Here is a 17,434-nt window from a genome sequence, read left to right as displayed (position 1 = left end):
GGCCGAGATGGAGATGCTGACATCATCCATCCACCTCTCCAGGTTCTCCTAAATAGAGGAGATGCGATACCCCCAACTGTATAGGGCCGAAACAACTAATCCATTAAATCGACAACTAATCGATTATGAAATTAATCGTTTAAAATTTTCATAAACGATTAATCGGCCAGTAACAGAATGGGGTTTAAAAAAAACTAAAATTAGACTTTTAGTAAATATTACTTTCACTGTCCCACAGTAAAAAAAAAAAATGAACCCCTTACAGTAGTGATTATTTGCTGTTTTTGTACGTATTTTAGTTTTTTTAACCCCCTTATGTTACTAAACATCTCAGGCCTGGGTCACACCTCTGTTTTTTGGTGCTTTTTGCAGAAACACACTACAGTTCATTTACATGTTTTCCTATGGGACACATCCATGATTTTTTTCAGCTGCTGCGTATTTGGAAAGGGCAAGGACTTTTTAAACGCAAAACGGTGCTATTTTTTTTGTTTTTGTTTTGTTCAATATACTTCAATGGAGAAGCTGCAGAAAAGCACGTAATGTGTTTTTTAGGCAAATTTGTGTTTTGTAATCTGCCCAACAACAAATTGGCCCAATTTTTTTTTAAATGCAAATTTTTCAGGCTATTATCCAATTAATCGAAGCAATAATCGGCCAACTAATCGATTATGAAAATAATCGTTAGTTGCAGCCCTACAACTGTATATTGAGCAGTAGAAGGAAAGATGCTTGTACTGCTGCCAGAAAATAATGCTTACTGTACATAGCACAAGTTATTACAGTATATTACAGCCTAAGCAGCTAGTCAATTCTGGCATGCAAATAATTTCCAAGCCGATTCAAACTAATTATTTAAAGTGCCAGTAAACCCTGGATTATGTTCAACAAGGTCCAATGAACACATAATTACAAGCAGCAACAGAACTTAAAAGTCATAAATAAATGAATATGGATTGGCAGTATGGGTATGAAAAAAAATTTGGCTGATAAATAAAAAAAATTAAACTTTCAGCCAAATTTTATCAATAAGCCATATAAAAAATAAATAAAAAAAATAAAATAAAAAACACGATTTGGACCAGTTCGCAACAACATATTTTAAAACATATCTTGTGTTTTATTGCAAAAATAAAAGCAAACAAATGCCTATTAAGTGTTTTAGGTGATGAAAATGTCCAGATGTAAACAGACCCTTACGGAATCATTCAGCATTTTGCAGTACACATAAACAGAGAAAAGTATTTAAGGAAAACTCACTTTGTTTGAAAGCGTGGTAGACATTCAGCAGTGTCAGATGATCACCATCTATGTGGGCAAACCTCATCTTGGCTTCATCTGCAGCTTTCTTGACTTCCGTAGGTCGAATAAAACACTGTGGGACTAAACAAGGTTGGTATGGGCCCAACACAAATGCCCATATCGATGAGTCACGCATTCACTGACAGAGGAACAAGGCCTAGCTAGGTCAGTTCACAGAGCATAGGGCAGGGCAGGATTGGCCTCCAACTGCATCTTGGGCTGCTTACTACATCAACAACTAACCACATCTGTAAGACAAGAGGGTTTCACAACTACAGAGAACCTGATTATAAGAGCTAATACTTATGTAGGTAACAACATGACAGCCATCATTGGAGCAATTGTATGCATTACAATCACAAGGTCTCAATGAAATCATCCAGAACGGCTGCCTCGTCAAGACTGACCCTAAAAAAAAACGTTGCAGCATTGTGGCCACTAATGGCTATTCTTTAGACTTGGCTGAATAAAACCACAGCTGGTGCGGTGTGGAGGTGGTGGCAGTAGTGGACTGTAGCAAAAACATTAAAATGCTGTAAAAACTTAAGTCAAATACCATTTCAGCGCACACTTTATTTTTATTTTTTGCATGTGCTCACAAAAGTACAATGCAAGCAAATAGGAAGATCAAAACAGTGTCCCCCTCAACTATTTTAAAGTATATACTATTTTATAGGCAATGTTTATTGGATTATCCCTGGTGTGGGGTACTTAAAACGGAGTTCCAACCAATTTCTTTTTTTTTTTTGGGGGGGAGGGTTCTGAAAAGCTGAAGTTCCATTTTTGGGTGGAACTCAGCTTTAATGCCAAGTAGCCCCTGTTAATTACCCATACCGCCAATTGTGTACTAATCCATTAATGTTTTCATTTACCAAACTACATGAAACAGGACCAGTAGATTAGAAGACAAATTTTAGTCAAATTTCCTCCAGCTTTGAGCTGAACTGCGGGTTAAATTAAAAATTACTTTCGCAGTTGGCAGAATACAAGGGTTGAATGTTTTTTCTGGCCTAGATGGAACAAATACCTGTTTGGGGATTATGTTATCCCTAGACCACGCCTCCAACAGCGATCTAGGTTGTGAGAGTAAGGATTGCTGGACCTGCATTGTACATGACTCTAAAGTGCTTGCGAATGAGAACTATGAAGATCAGCAGATTCAGGGAATTGGACAAATGGCTGAGAAGAAGACTTCAGGAGTGAGGAATAAAGAGAAAATAAACGACTCTTAGTGTTCTCATAACTGAGCATTTAAACTCTTGCAGTGTCGGGGTAGAGGGGGCCACAAAGCAAGAATCTCTCTTCATCTTTTATGTAGTTCTGCTTTAAATAAAACACTCACTGGCTTTGATTAACAAGTTAAAATATGCCATGGTCACAAAATATTTTCTATGGCTTCTCTGGAGCTTTCCATGTTTGCAATCCTCTCAAAAACCCAAATTCGGCTTGAATGACAGGATCAAAGTACTTCCCATTGACTGCCACACCAAGATGATGTACAGCACAAAAGCACGGGGAGAAATAAGCATGCTGTGATTTCCAATTAAAATAAATTGCTGGTCTGAAAAGTTTGTGTGTGATCATCAGGCACACAAACAGATCAAAGCCAAGAACATTCTGAAGACCGACTTTACATTGATGAAATCCAAATAAAAATTGTTTAAATGAAAATCTGTGGACAGAATAATGCAGGAACCCTCCTCTGGAGAACAAGCATGCGTTCACTGGGATGGGAACTAGAGACAGCCAGGCAGTTAGCAATTGCTACCTCCACAAGCTTCTGACATCCCTTATTGTAAGCAATATGCTCGAGGACAAGGCTCAAGAAAACAAGCGACACACAACTGACCTGACTACAGGCCAGACATAAATGCCGGTCCTTCCTTTTTTATTATTAATATAATTTAAACATAGGAGTATCTACCTAGAATATTATAAGAGCAAGAAAATTTGCTCCATTTGGCATTTTAAGTGATCCTTAGGTTGTCACTCAATGGCTTTACCAACACGAAGATCAAGTTTAAAGAGTAATCCCACTTTTGTTGAGAAGAAAAACATTCCCCTCTGGGAATGTACATTGTAGGGAGATCCCTACCTTTTGTTATTGTAAAGTAATAGCCGTTTGTGTCCATGTGCCGAGTTTATCTGTATGGGAGTGACTTTATAATTATCAAACAGCAGCTGTAAGGCACTGAGGAAAGTTTTCCCTTTGGGAAAATCTCACCAGAAATTAAATTTTTGCTGCAGGCAATGCCAAAAATCTGACTTGCATCTTCGTGCAAACTTCTCGGAAAACCAGTAAGCCAACCACACTTTCAGGGGGCACGGAAACAGGAACCTACCTGGGAGTACAACATGCACTATTGTCAAAAGTATTGGGACACCTGCCTTTACACGCACATGAATTTTAATGGCGTCTTAGTCTGTAGGGCTCAATATAACAGCTTCAACTCTTCTGGGAAGGCTGTCCACAAGGTTAGGAGTGTGTTTATGGGAATTTTTGACTATTCTTCCAGAAGTGCATTTGTGAGTGCATTTTTGGACAAGAAGGCCTGGCTCACAGTCTCCACTCCAATTCATCCCAAAGGTGTTCCATCGGGTTGAGGTCAGGACTGTAGGAGATTCAAGTTTCTCCACCCCAAACTCGCTCATTCACACCATATTGCTAAAAGTATTGGGCCTCCCCTCCAAATCATTTGGAGGAGGGGGGGGGATTATGGTGTGGGGTTGTTTTTCAGGGGTTGGGCTTGGCACATTAGTTCCAGTGAAGGGAACTCTTAAGGTGTCAGCATACTAAGACCTTTCGGACAATTTCATGCCCCCAACTTTGTGGGAATAGTTTGGGGATGGCCCCTTCCTGTTCATACATGACTGCGCACCAGTGCACAAAGCAAGGTCCATAAAGATATGGGTGACCGAGTTTGGCGTGGAGGAACTTGACTGGCCTGCACAGGGTCCTGACCTCAACACGATAGAACACCTTTGGGATGAATTAGAGTGGAGACTGAGCCAAGCCTTCTCGCCCAACATCAGCGCCTGACCTCACAAATGTGCTTCTAAAAAATGTGCAAACATTCCACTACTGGACTTAGATGCCATTAAAGTTCATATACACATTATAGATATAATCTGTGTATATGAACTTTAATAGCATCTAAGTCCAGTAGTGGAATGTTTGCACATTTTAGAATAGGCAGGTGTCCCAATACTTGACACTATAATGTACAGGCATACCCCACTTTTAAGTACACAATGGGACCAGAGCATGTATGTAAAACGAAAATGTACTTAAAGTGAAACAATATATTTTTTCACTTCTAGGGTGTAGTAGGGGGTCAGGGGCTGTAGTGGGGGTGTCAGGAGCTGTAGTTGAGGTCTCAGGGTCTGTATTTGGGATGTCAGGGGCACACTGGAACAGGACGGGCTATGCTCTCTGAGCTTTAGCTCCTTCTGCTGTGGCTGCATAATGTCTGTACAGTCATTGTAAGGCACTTTACATACACTTGTGGGTATGTCCTTACTCGCGAGTGTATGTAAAGTGAGTGTACTTAAAGCGGGGTATGCCTGTATACGATCATACCAACATTGTTCAACTTGTATATGGCGATATGGAAGTTTCTGATGAATATTATGGACACTGACATTTAATAAACTTGAGTATTTAGGAGATGTAAAGTCTATTGTTTTTGGTTACCCTCAAAATCTCATAAGAGGAATTATATATGTTCAGTGCCAGTTCACACTTGTGTGATGCAAGAACCCTGCGAATCCAGTGCGGGTTCCCGCATCGCATCAGAATCGTAGGTTCACACTAAAATCTGCCAACCGCTGAGGTTGTCAATGTAAAGTTGACACCCCCAGATCGGTTTGCAGATCGCAGTACAAACTGTAAAATTGATCAGGAATAGGATCGCATAAGTGTGAACACCCATGCGATCCAACTCCAGTGCGGACCAAAAAAAAAAAAAAAGGTCCTGCACCCTTTTGGTGCGAATGAGATGCGATTTCAGACAGTTTGTATGGCTGAAAACGCATCGCACAGACAACACATGTGATCTGAACAGCAGTGCGGGGCGAATGACATGTGAAGTCCATCCCCTGCTCCCCCCAACACTACACCCCTCAAGTGAGAATGGGATTCAGGGAATAAAAAAAAAAAAAAGGCCGATTAGGGATGTAAGCCAAACAGTAAAATTATGTAAATCACAGTTAAATACTTTTGGCAAATTCATTGGTCTGCTATAATGGACACAGAGACGGTATTAGGACTATGTGAGAGGACACATTTTAAAACCCTTTTGAGCAGTGTAAATCTTGTCTACACACACTAGACTGCCACCACCTTCAGACAAACTTACCAAAATAACTCTGCCCTGCCCATCTGCTCTGAGTCTGAATAATCTGAAAACAGCTCTTTAAGGGAACGATAGGGATTTTGCAGCTAAAAATAGTTACATACTGCGGCAAACAAAGAAAACATGTCACTTCTTTTTTAAATAAATAGTCTTTAGGCCAAATTTAGAAGAGTCATACTGTACTGATTGCCTTCTAAAACTTTCTCCGCCATCTGGCAAAAAGCTGTTTACATCCTATTTGATTCTGCAAGATACGGAGTAACTGCTATGACATTCACAATTACATATGAAAGGTTTTTACTGCAATAAGCCAAGGCTTTTTAGAAGGAAATATCACTTAGTAACCATCAAAATGTGACTGAAACATGGATTGATCCATTTCATTCACACATAACATCCAACACGTATAGCTGTAGAATTTGACATGGATAATATTGTATACGTGTTCTTTGCATAAGGGAAAAAAAGTACTTTACATGTAGTTGTGAATGTGTCAATTAGCACTTTTACTAGACACTACCTAACTTGTAATGTTTACTTCGTAAACTATTTAGGAAATTCATAATGATGCTCTGCACAGTTGGACTCGGGCAGTTTGTTTGTCTCACAACAGCCAATCAGCTTTTTCTTCATACTCTGCAGGAATGATTGACCGATGTGGACAATACAAACAACAAGACAATTCTTCCCTCAAACACCAATATCAATTTGCAGGCCGCCAACAGTGCATATCTGCTAGATCACCAGACTGAAAAACCGCTGTGCCAATCTGAAATGTAAAAGTGCCAAGAAAACATGTACTGTTAGTGGCCTGTGAGCTCGTTAGGAACAATAGGCAACCGATGAAGGACACCGCTGTTGCATTCCAACACATGTAAACTGAAGCTAGAGCCCCTACAGTGGGCCTATTTTCAGTCTAGAGGCTAAGGTGTGTTGAGGGAAACAGGCATCACCTTTACAAGTACCCTGCTATTACCTGACAACATAGCAGTTATGGATAGGATCTCATTAGAACAGTTGTATTCACAACTGGCAATAACCATCTTGGCAAGCTGAGGGTCCAGGGGAAACTCCGCCATCATCGATCCCAGTTCAGTCAGGTCACCGTCGTCGTTTAAGGCAGCCAGGTAATTCAGCAGCTCCAGAGCTCGCATTAAAGTTTCAGGGGCTATGGCAGAAAGAAAGAAATACCATTAGTATTGTAATAGTAGTTACACTAACCTTTAATTGCAATAGTAATCTGTTTCTGAAGAAGCTCAAACTCTTTCCTATTCTACATGATAGTTCAGCAAGGCCTTTGTATGTTATAGCTTGAGTGCAAGTGATCCTTTTACTGGAACAGATGTTTGTGACTCAGCAGCCAACCGTTCCTGTCAATGGCTGGATTCAGAGCTGAAACAAAACTTTAATGGATGCATTGGGCATTCACGGTTAGCGCCAAACGATTTAATTGCAAACAAAATGAATGCTGCGCTGAAATGACAAGGCGGGTGAAAGAATTCCCTTGTAAAACTCAAAAAACAAACAATCACACACCTTATTGTGTACGACAGTCTGTTTATTAAATAGAGAAGAATGTGATCATTTATAAATGGACTTAATATTTTCTCTTCAGTCAGCAGCCTCTAATATGCAACAAAAGAGAGTTCTTGCCAACTGTATCTCAACCAACACAAGACATATTCGGTCTCATGAAAGTGTGCTTTTTCAGTTGGGCCACATATATGTGCATCTCTTTGTGCTCACCGAGAGCACCGGGTCTCGTACTAATTATCGGGACACAGGACGGTCGGTTCCTGATCACCCGTTCGCTATGATAGCCAACCAGAGGTTATCACAGTGATCAGTCACTGAGCACGCCCATGTTTACTTCCTCTTCTGAATGAAGAGAAAGATATATTGTATCTTTCTGTTCTTGCAGGAGAGGAAATGTAAATAAACCAAAAAGTGTATTAAAAAAAAAAAAAAAAAACACACGATCAAGGTTTGCCAGGGTCAAAGATCACGGTCAGCATAGTTTGGCTAGAATAACATCTATACACACACACAAATTGCCCAAACCACATCCAACATTCTTTGGGATGAGCAGGCCTGGGACAACACAATGTCTTCATTTATATGGAAGTCATAGACAACCTTAGGAAGGGATTACGCACGTGGACAAAGAACCACCTTATCTTTGAGGACCACCAAGTAGGGGGTACAACAAGACAACGCCGCCAGTTCCGATACCCTTCAAGCAGAGGTAATAGCCACCAAAAACACCACCTTCTGTGACCGCATATGTAGGGAAATCACCCAAATATTTTCAAAGGGAGGGAACTGATAGCACCAAGTTCAAATACCACGGAGGTAGAGGAGACCGCACTGACGGAGTCGGGTGTTGAACCCCTTGAATGAAAAATATGCACCAAGGAATGCGTGGCCATGGGTCGCTGAAAGAAAACCGCCGCCAAGGCAGACACCTGGCCCTTAATGGTACTCAAGGCCAACTTCTGCTCAATGCCTCGTTGAAGGAAGGTGAGAATCCAAGTCACCGAAAAGGATCGAGGGTGAACACCACACTAATCGACTTGCTTAATTAGATGTACTCTTTTCATGTACGATGGTAAATCTTTCTAGGAGGTAGACTTCCTAGCCTTTAGCATAGTCAGAATCCCTCTGACCCAAGCAAACCGATTCTTCAGCTCCTTGCATTCAACAGCCAGGCCATCAAAGCCAGCGATCATAAAGCCGAAAGGAAGATCGGCACTTGAGACAGCTGGTCCTCCCTGGCGTTAAATTCGCAGGTCAGCCTCCATCCAGTGGGGCTACGTCGTGACAAAACTAGCGTGGAGCTCCAGTCTGTGCACACTCGCCGGCCAGATGGGGATGACGACAATTGATCTAGCTATCCAGCCCATCGCACAGCCCAACAGTTGATTGTAGATCTCTCAGAAAAAAAAAAACCCACACACCAGGGGGAAAAAAAGGCCACGTAAAAGGAAATAATTGCCAGAACCAAAGATCCCAGCAGGGAGCAAGGTCCTTACTCCTGACTAGGCAGAAAAAAAAAAAATGAAAGCCTATAGCAGAGAGAGGTGAATGTAGTGTTTTATTCTACCTAAAGTCCTACTCCTGTAGGGGGCAATATAACCCTATGGTACTGAACATGGAGCGCTGTGTCAGTCAATGAAGAAAAGAGATTTTTTTTTATTATTGGTATCAGTGTGTTTTAACATTCACATGTGGTATCGCTGCAATCAGCAGGAGAAATCTAGTTGGGTTGTTTGGTGTTTATAAAAGCAAGAACTATACAGCTAAAAATTTGAAAAAACAAAATAGTTCCTTTACTATTCTGGGCCAGATTTCCTTTGATAAATAAAAAAAAAAAAAGAATTTCAGGAGCTATCTGCTGCCTTTTACCACCAAAAGAAAGCCCAATGTGTCCTGAAAACAACAAGGTATAATCCACCAGAATACACTTGTCGTATTTTCCGCACTATAAGATGCACTTTTTTCCCCCAGAAAATGCCTCGGGGGCTTATGGTGCGAATATACGACAGGCTTTTTAACGCAAAACGGTGCTATTTTTTATTTATTTTTTTGGTTTAATATACTTCAATGGAGAAGCTGCAGAAAAGCATATAATGTGTTTTTGCGGCAATTTGTGTTTTGTAATCTGCCCAACAAGAAATTGGCCCAAAAAAAATGTAAAAATTCAATTTTTTTTTTTTAAGGCTATTATCCGATTAATCGAAACAATAATCGGCCAACTAATCGATTATGAAAATAATCGTTAGTTGCAGCCCTAGCAGAAAGATGGCGCAGGGGTGAGTCGCAGAAATAAAGTGTAGGGGTGAGTTGCAGACGTGAGTTGCCAAAAGTGCGGGTGTGTAGATGCGAGTTGGAGAAGGGTGGGAATGAAGAGGTGGGTTATGGATGGGTGGGTGTGCAGATCCGAGTTATGGACAGGGGGTCAATGGTCAGGCTGCGTTTCATGGGCTCTTGGAAAATATTTTATTACACCATTTGGTTCAGAATATTATTTTTTCTTGATTTCCTCCTCTAAAACCTAGGTGCGTCTTATGGAGCGAAAAATACGTTAAGTCCGATATGTATAGTTTTACTAATACATTTCACAGTTGCAAAATTGTGCTTAGGCATTTAGATTCGTTTTACCTTGGGCATAAAGGGGTCAAGTATATATTTTGTTGTACAAATACATGCGCTTAGTCAAATTAAAATTTTATTATAAACAATTTTACAAGTGTTAAATGTATAACACTAATCTCGAACAGCAATTGTATTTAGAACTTAATAGTAAAGGAACTGCTTTGTGTCAAGTAATGCAGCACTAGCAGTACACCCTCAGTGCTGAGACAATCAAGGTCTCCCCAATGTCCAGGCTTATAGGTGGCAGGAGTTCTTTTTATAGATGTCATTTAGCAAGACTGCCAAGCTTGATACAAATGGGCGAGAAAGAGAGAGAGCGCGAGCATGAGAGAGAGCGAGCGCAAGAGAGCATGCAAAAGAGAGAGGGAGATCGCGAGAGAGAGAGACACACACACACACACACACACACACCTTTGTATACAATGGCCTTTTATACAATAAGCAAATGAGAAAATCATATGAAAGATTACTTTAGGTTAACTCTACAATAATACCTTAAACTGTCCACTCATTAAAAATATGTAAATCCTCTCTAAAAAAAAAAAAATCTGCTAAACTATCCATTAGTCACATTTTGCAGACCTGGGAAAATGTTAAACAGTGAACAAGTTTTGTATGTAACATTTCTATAACACTATGCCACTTTAAGCTTACAAAAATCTAGTATTAAGAGAAGCAGTAACAAATGCCATGAAGTGATATTCTGCGATGTTACAGACTTTGGTGTCCGTTTATGAAGCAGTGAAGAGCGGTGATCCCAAGGATCACCAGTGATCACAGCCCATAAACAGTTTATGAAACAGAGATAATCGGGAGAGAAGTGTTTGAATTTGTTCTCCCGCAGATTATCTCTACACACAGTGAAGTCTCATAGACTGACACAGTAATGGCCAGTTTATGAAGCTGTGATCTGAGCTCTTCACTGGCGATCTGTGTCAGAATTCACCCTCCCCGATTCACCAGCTCAGAGGTGGTGAAGCGGGGAGTGAAGAGAGAATCCCAGGGGTTCTGAGGAGGAAGGAGGAAGATTTTTCTGACCCCCCAAACACTGTAACCATGTCCCCCTGTAATATTTATGTGTATACACACTAATATATATATATATATATATATATATATATATATATATATATATATATATATATATATATATATATATATATATATATATATATATATATATATATATATATATATATATAATAGCGATCTTCTCCGCTTGATAAACCGGCACACAGAGGAGAAAAATCTTCACTGTGATAGCCGGAGAACGAAGCAGTGAATAGAATTCTCTGCTTCATAAAAGGACACCTTTGTTAGAAAACTGGACATACATACATTTCATTTTAAGTCAGAAGCAAAACTCTCAGCCACAGCTACAATGACGATGAGGTAAAGCGGACTTTTCAATAACAGTTTGACAGATATATAATATATATATATATTGAAACCGATAAACTGGCAGCAGAAAAAAAAACAAGTGGCATTTTTTTTGTTGACATTCCCGTCTAAAGAAAAGACCAAGGTTGTCCCAAGCATGTATATATCCCACTTACATTGGCCTAGCACGCTACCTTTGCTGGAAGTCTATTGCAAGAATCCACTACTTGGCTCTCAATTTAGTCTCACCAGCTTCCCTATCTAGAGTTCTGCCTTTGTGATTGCATTACAGATTATAAGGCCCCTTTCACACTGTCGGACCGTTCAGGTCCACCTGTCAGTTTTATCAGCGGATCTAAAACGGCCGCTCCATACGTCTTTATGGAGCGTTGGATGTCAGCGGAGACTTGTCCGCTGATATCCGACTCGATAAATCTCATGGAGATACGTCGCCATTCGTCCATGGCGGATCTCTCCATAGGAGACAGCGGCGCTGGACAAGCCCCTCCCCGCTCAGTGAGCAGAGTTGGACCCGTCATCCGCTGAGCTGGCGGACCGCTGAAAGCGAAACCGTCTCTGTGTAGAAGGGGCCTAAGGCTGCTACATCACTACTGCTGCCTCCCCCCTGTGCAGGGTGACTGGTCTTGTACCCACAAACCAAAAAACACCACAAATGATATAACATCTTCTCAAGCTTCTCAAGCTTATATATATATAAAAAATGGGTAGTTTGAGAAAATGCTATATCCTTTGTGATGTTTTTTGCTTTGTATGGATTTTTGGTGGCACCTCCCCTAATTATTGGGTAACAGCACCATTTTAGGCTGGGTTCACACTTATGAAAATTGGATGCAGGGAAAGCCGCATCCAATTCACATGACAGGAGGCTGACCGACTCTCAATGGAGCCGGTTCACACAGCTCCGGAACAGCCACAGTCTGCACTGGAAAAGGCTTCTGTGCATCTTTGGCGCAGTTTCAGGTCCAAATTCAGGCAAAAGTTCAGACCCAATTCACATCTGAAACGGAGAACAGGGATGCATCAGACCCCCTGCTGCAAACCACGGCCGCAGCTAGTGTGAACCCGGGGCCTTACACGTCACTTCCAGGATCTGACTTTTTTTTTTTTAACAAATGGTCTTGTACTCACCACTTTGGTACTTATTTGTAGGTAGACTGTAGTAGGTGGACCTACTGGATCCCTCCCACAGCTACTCTTTCAGCATTGGCCATGTACAGCAGTGATGTTTACTGACATATAATCACACATATAGGCTGGACTTTATGGACACCTACTACAGGCATACCCCACTTTTAAGTACACAATGGGACCAGAGCATGTATGTAAAACGAAAATGTACTTAAAGTGAATACTTTTTTCACTTCTAGGGTGTAGCTGGGGGTCAGGGGCTGTAGTGGAGGTGTCAGGTGCACACTGGAACAGGACGGGCTACGCTCTATTGCAACTACAAAATGTCTGTACAGTACTTGTGAGGCACTTTACATACACTCGCGGGTATGTCCGTACTCACGAGTGTACTTAAAGTGGGGTATTCCTGTATTTAACTATATATGTGTTACTTTGCAAACACAGAAATTGCTGAAATACTGATTCTATCCCTCAAAAAGAATTGCTGAGCAATTTGTGATATTTCAGCCACAAATGCCCTGGGGTTAGGGTTTTGCATACATTGCACAGCAAAATAATCCCCTTACCTGGAGGATCCATAAAGTCAAAGTGGACCAAGTCATCAATACCAAGCTTTTTCAACTGCAGCACCACTGAACCCAGATTAGACCTCAAAATTTCAGGGTATGTGTTGTCCTAAAAAAAAATACATATAAATATGTTTAATAGGTGATGCTACATAATCCCTTCAATTGTTTTAGAGTTTAGCGTCAGCCTCTAAAAAGTTAATGTTGACCATCAGGGTTATATTTTTTTAATTCCTACAAAGCTTGTGGACAAATACAAAAATAGACCATTAAAAGATTTATTTTAATTGAGCAAGTATTTAAAAGTGTTACTAAACCCACAACAGTAAAATCAATCTACATATGCAGTAAAGCACGATTGTTATACTCACTGTGGAACCTAGGGGCTTAATCCTCTGCATGTGTAAAAAAGGCTGTCCCCAACCCATCTGACAGTACAAAGCCCTGGGGGGGGGGGGGGGGGGGGGAGCTGCTCATGCAGAGTTTTTTTTTTTTCCTTGGGAGGGTGCATGTGATCAGCACAGGGCCAATCAGCACTGTCCAAACAGAGGATCAGGGGTCATTCAGCCCAATAGAACAGTCAGGAGAGTGAAAACTCCTTCTACAAGCTTTAACAAGACACTGACAGTAGTCATAAGATTGCTATATACTGAAGAGAAAAAGTATTTAGCAGTTTTTATTTACAAAAATGATTTTACTGTGGGAGACCAGATCTAGTAAATGCAGGTTTCTGGGTTTAGAACGACACAAAAAAAAAAAAAAAAATGTAAATTAGAACTTCTCCATGCCAGTGTTTCACGATCAAAAAAAAGTAGAATATGAATTAAGTGGGCAAGCTTTCAAATATTTCATGTAGACTACATATCTTACCAACAGCAAAGAATGTGTGTTAATAAAGTTATACCTGCATTTCAGTTTTGTAAGCCTTCTCTGTGTAAAGTCTAAAGCATTTTCCTGGCCTAGTACGACCAGCACGGCCTGCCCTTTGCTGTGCTGAAGCCTTGCTGATAGCCGTCACTAGAAGGGACTCCACTCTAATGCGAGGGTTGTACACCTAGAATAAATCAAACAGAAAAATTACTTAATGCTACAATATGATTATTTTGTACAGCATCGTGAAAAATGCAACTGCATTGACATTACTTCACTGCATCCCCTTAAACAGCTGGTCCTCAAAATACATTTGAGGTAACAAGGTGTGATCTCTGGATAGATGTAGACAAAATTTGGTGAATGTGCAATTTACCAAAGTGTAACTGTAGAATAGAATCCATAAGGCTCACAAACTTTAGCAAAAATAAAATATTAAACATCAATCTAACAAGCGAACAGCAATCAGATTTCCCCCAGAATGACCTATGAAATTACCCAACCAGCTCTTTTTGGTGCCTTATTGACAGCATGTACATGACAGCCTCATCAGCCAACAGGAGCCAAAGAATTGCATAGGGCAAGCTAAATAGTAGCCAGATTTGATAATTATATCCAACAGTTTTGTTTGAAAAAAACAAAAAGCACAAAATTATTAATCATCTCCCCAGAAATTAGCTACGAACCTCACGTGTGCAATACTAATCAGACTTTTCCACTGCTCAAATTCTAAAGACTAGGACTAACGTACCTTTTGCTTAGCAAACCCAGGATCAATCACAAATACGACACCATCAATAGTCAACGAAGTCTCAGCAATATTGGTGGAAACGACAACCTGAAATAGAAAGCATTGCAAACAACTTTTAAGACAGTAAGGCACCATGACACCTTTGCGAATTAATAATGGGCGCAGCACTGAAAATTCTCATGATATTTTAGCATTTGAAACCTTCACTGGGGTAGGAAATAGTGGGAGATATTTACTAAAACTGGAGTACTCAAAATCTGGTGCAGCTGTGCATGGCAGCCAACCAGCTAACTTCAGCTTGTTCAAATAAGCTTTGACAATAAAACCAGGAAGCAGATTTGCACCAGAGTTTGCACACTCTAGCTTAGCAAATCACCCCAGTGTGTCCATGTTTTTGGCTTCCAAGGACACCAAAATTTCAGACTTCTGTTTGGGAAGCCATGCGTTTCTTTAGCATCCAAGACATACACCCAGATGTGTACTCTACAACAGTTAATGAGAAGTATACTGCAGTGAGTGTCATCTATTGTGATAATACTATATCGATAGAACAGAAGCAATCCTGTGTAACAAAGTTAGCTAAAATCTTTAGTGTGTGTGTGTGTGTGTTATGACATAGCAAAGAGAAATAGTGGCATACAAGTAGTCAGTATAGACATGTTTCTCCACATGTGAACAACAATTACAGATATGTCTAAACCGTAAGCAGTGTTTCCACTTGCGAATTTTGAGGGGTTGTCACCAAATCCTCTGCTGTAAACTTATTAATATTATTAATATATTCAAGCATATAAATGTTAAACCAGTTATAACACTTTCACATCTTCCAAGACTGTATGCATGCATGCCTCATCAGCAAACCTACATTTGCTATGTGTAGCAAATGTCATCTGTGAAGAGTGAGATTATGTGAACGTAGCAGAAACGCATACCTGGGTATCTGAAAAGGCTTAAAATTAATTTACAGCCATAGCCAATCGTTAACATGATTTCTTAATCGGTGCAGAGTAACAGCACCTGGTACATGCAAGTGCAGCAATAAATGAAATTTTATGGACGGCTATAAATTCAGCTTCGCCTTTTCATCAATTCCAGGCAATAGATGTGCCCTTGATACATTGTTTTACAATTCAAGACAAATGAAAGGAGAGAGAGGTTTCAGCACAGACATGTGAAAGATTAAGCGGTTTTTAATATGTAGTTTTTACCAATAGGAAATGGAAAGTGACAAGACCTATTTATATACAAAATGTCATAACAGGTAGCGCCCAAATAAATTTTTTGAAAGGACTAGTCACCCAATATTACTGCCTCTAAACAGTGCCTAGACTTCTCTAAGGACCGGGCCTCAAAATCCACAATTCTGTCTACCTATCAAGCATGCTAGCTCCAGGGCTATTATAGTTCACGGAGAACAGTTTATTGCTTTCAGCATTACAGTGTTGGATATATTGTTCAGTACTCAGTTCTGCCTTCAAAGAAACATACCACACATGCCTCACAGTGCGCACATGGTTGCAGCTAATGAAATCAGAAGAGTATTCTAGCTAAACTTATACTTACTTTCCTTCCTATTGCACCATTTGCTTTCTTGGGTGGAGGGGGCTCAAATATCCTCTGTTGCTGTTGGGGTGGGAGGGTTGAATATAATGGGATGATCTTTATGTCACCAACTTCAGGACCCAAGTCATCGATCTCACGCTTAATCCTTTTGCAAGCTTCATCAATCTCCTACAAAACGAAGCAAGAGACAAAAAAAACATTGGTAAATCTGCATACAATGCAACAGACAACAGAATAAAAGCTACCAATATATGATTTACACTGCAGAAAACCCTTGCAGTGGGAGAACAAAACAAGTGGTCATTACTGAACTCCTTCACAAAAATGCTAGCTATGCCCATCTGTTATGCCAATTTTAGGTAAGCAACTCAAAAGTACTGAAAAAAGATCAGCAATGGCAGTCTCCCCATTTATTAGCACTGCCCCCCTAAATGCATGTACAATAAAGGCCCCGCTCACATGGGGCAATTTTCCCTGTGCCCCATCATCTACTGGCAAAGGGATGCACAGGTGCTGCATGCATCCTCTCGACAGTGTTGCATTTTAGTCTATTGGGGCATGCAGCTGCAGAGAGACAGCTGCAGTGTCCCTATATGACATGTGAGTGAAGGTCCAAGGCACAAAGACACCCGCCTCATGTGAATTATCCCACCCAGTTCCTTCACCACACTGTCAGAGCATGGGGCATCCAGATGTGAACACACTCAAGACCTTCCCTAAGTGACTGCTCGGGACTGAACACTTTCAAACACAATGTTACCCCGATCTCCGCTCAAAAAAAAAAAAAAAAATGTAAAAAAAAATGTAAAAAAAAAAATGTCAACACTGAACTTGGAGGGGATTGCTGCAGAGCAAGGTACAGACAATGAATAGGCAAAGTCACATGGACTTCTCAAGTTTCCTTTATATTGGTTAGCACTGTCACTCATCTTTAAACTATCTTGTGCTACAATATTCACCAAATTCAAAGCAGCTGGCATGTAAAATGAAAAAAAAATAAGAAAAAAAATTTGCAAGTGCAGCATATTTTGCAAATGCACAAAAAGAGATGTGCCCCAACACACCAATTCTGTACAATCCCCCCAAAAATGTGAACATTGTGTAAAAAGTTAAATCTACAATGTTTTCAAATGGAAAAGCATCATAACTTCCAGATCTCTCTAAATTATAAGAATGCAAGAAAGTCAGTCAATTTGAATATTCTTATAAAGAAACCCATACGAAGGTGTAAAGTGCCTAGGCTAAGCAAGCGACCGCCACTATAACGGAGCAGTCATTTTCGGGTCAACATTCCCTTCAAAACGGTCAGATGTTAGAGAGGAAAAGTAGCTAACATATTGGAT

At 40.4% G+C, this 17,434-nt stretch overlaps 1 protein-coding gene across 2 annotated transcripts in view; it reads right to left on the bottom strand.

Moving 5' to 3' along the window:
* The window catches only part of DHX15 (DEAH-box helicase 15), a 56,311-nt gene that overhangs the window by 7,752 nt on the left and 31,125 nt on the right, over positions 1–17,434 (bottom strand). For both annotated transcript variants that reach the window (XM_040335184.1, XM_040335183.1), the window contains exons 6-11: positions 16,092–16,259; positions 14,529–14,615; positions 13,812–13,961; positions 12,908–13,016; positions 6,634–6,825; positions 1,261–1,383 (exon numbers count right to left, since the gene is read on the bottom strand). In XM_040335184.1, coding sequence (XP_040191118.1) covers positions 1,261–1,383; positions 6,634–6,825; positions 12,908–13,016; positions 13,812–13,961; positions 14,529–14,615; positions 16,092–16,259 — 829 coding nt within the window. The remainder of the gene's footprint in view (positions 1–1,260; positions 1,384–6,633; positions 6,826–12,907; positions 13,017–13,811; positions 13,962–14,528; positions 14,616–16,091; positions 16,260–17,434) is intronic.

The sequence above is a fragment of the Rana temporaria genome, chromosome 1 (assembly GCF_905171775.1).
Source record: "Rana temporaria chromosome 1, aRanTem1.1, whole genome shotgun sequence".
NCBI lineage: Eukaryota > Metazoa > Chordata > Amphibia > Anura > Ranidae > Rana > Rana temporaria.
This window is presented reverse-complemented; position numbering and strand designations above follow the sequence as displayed.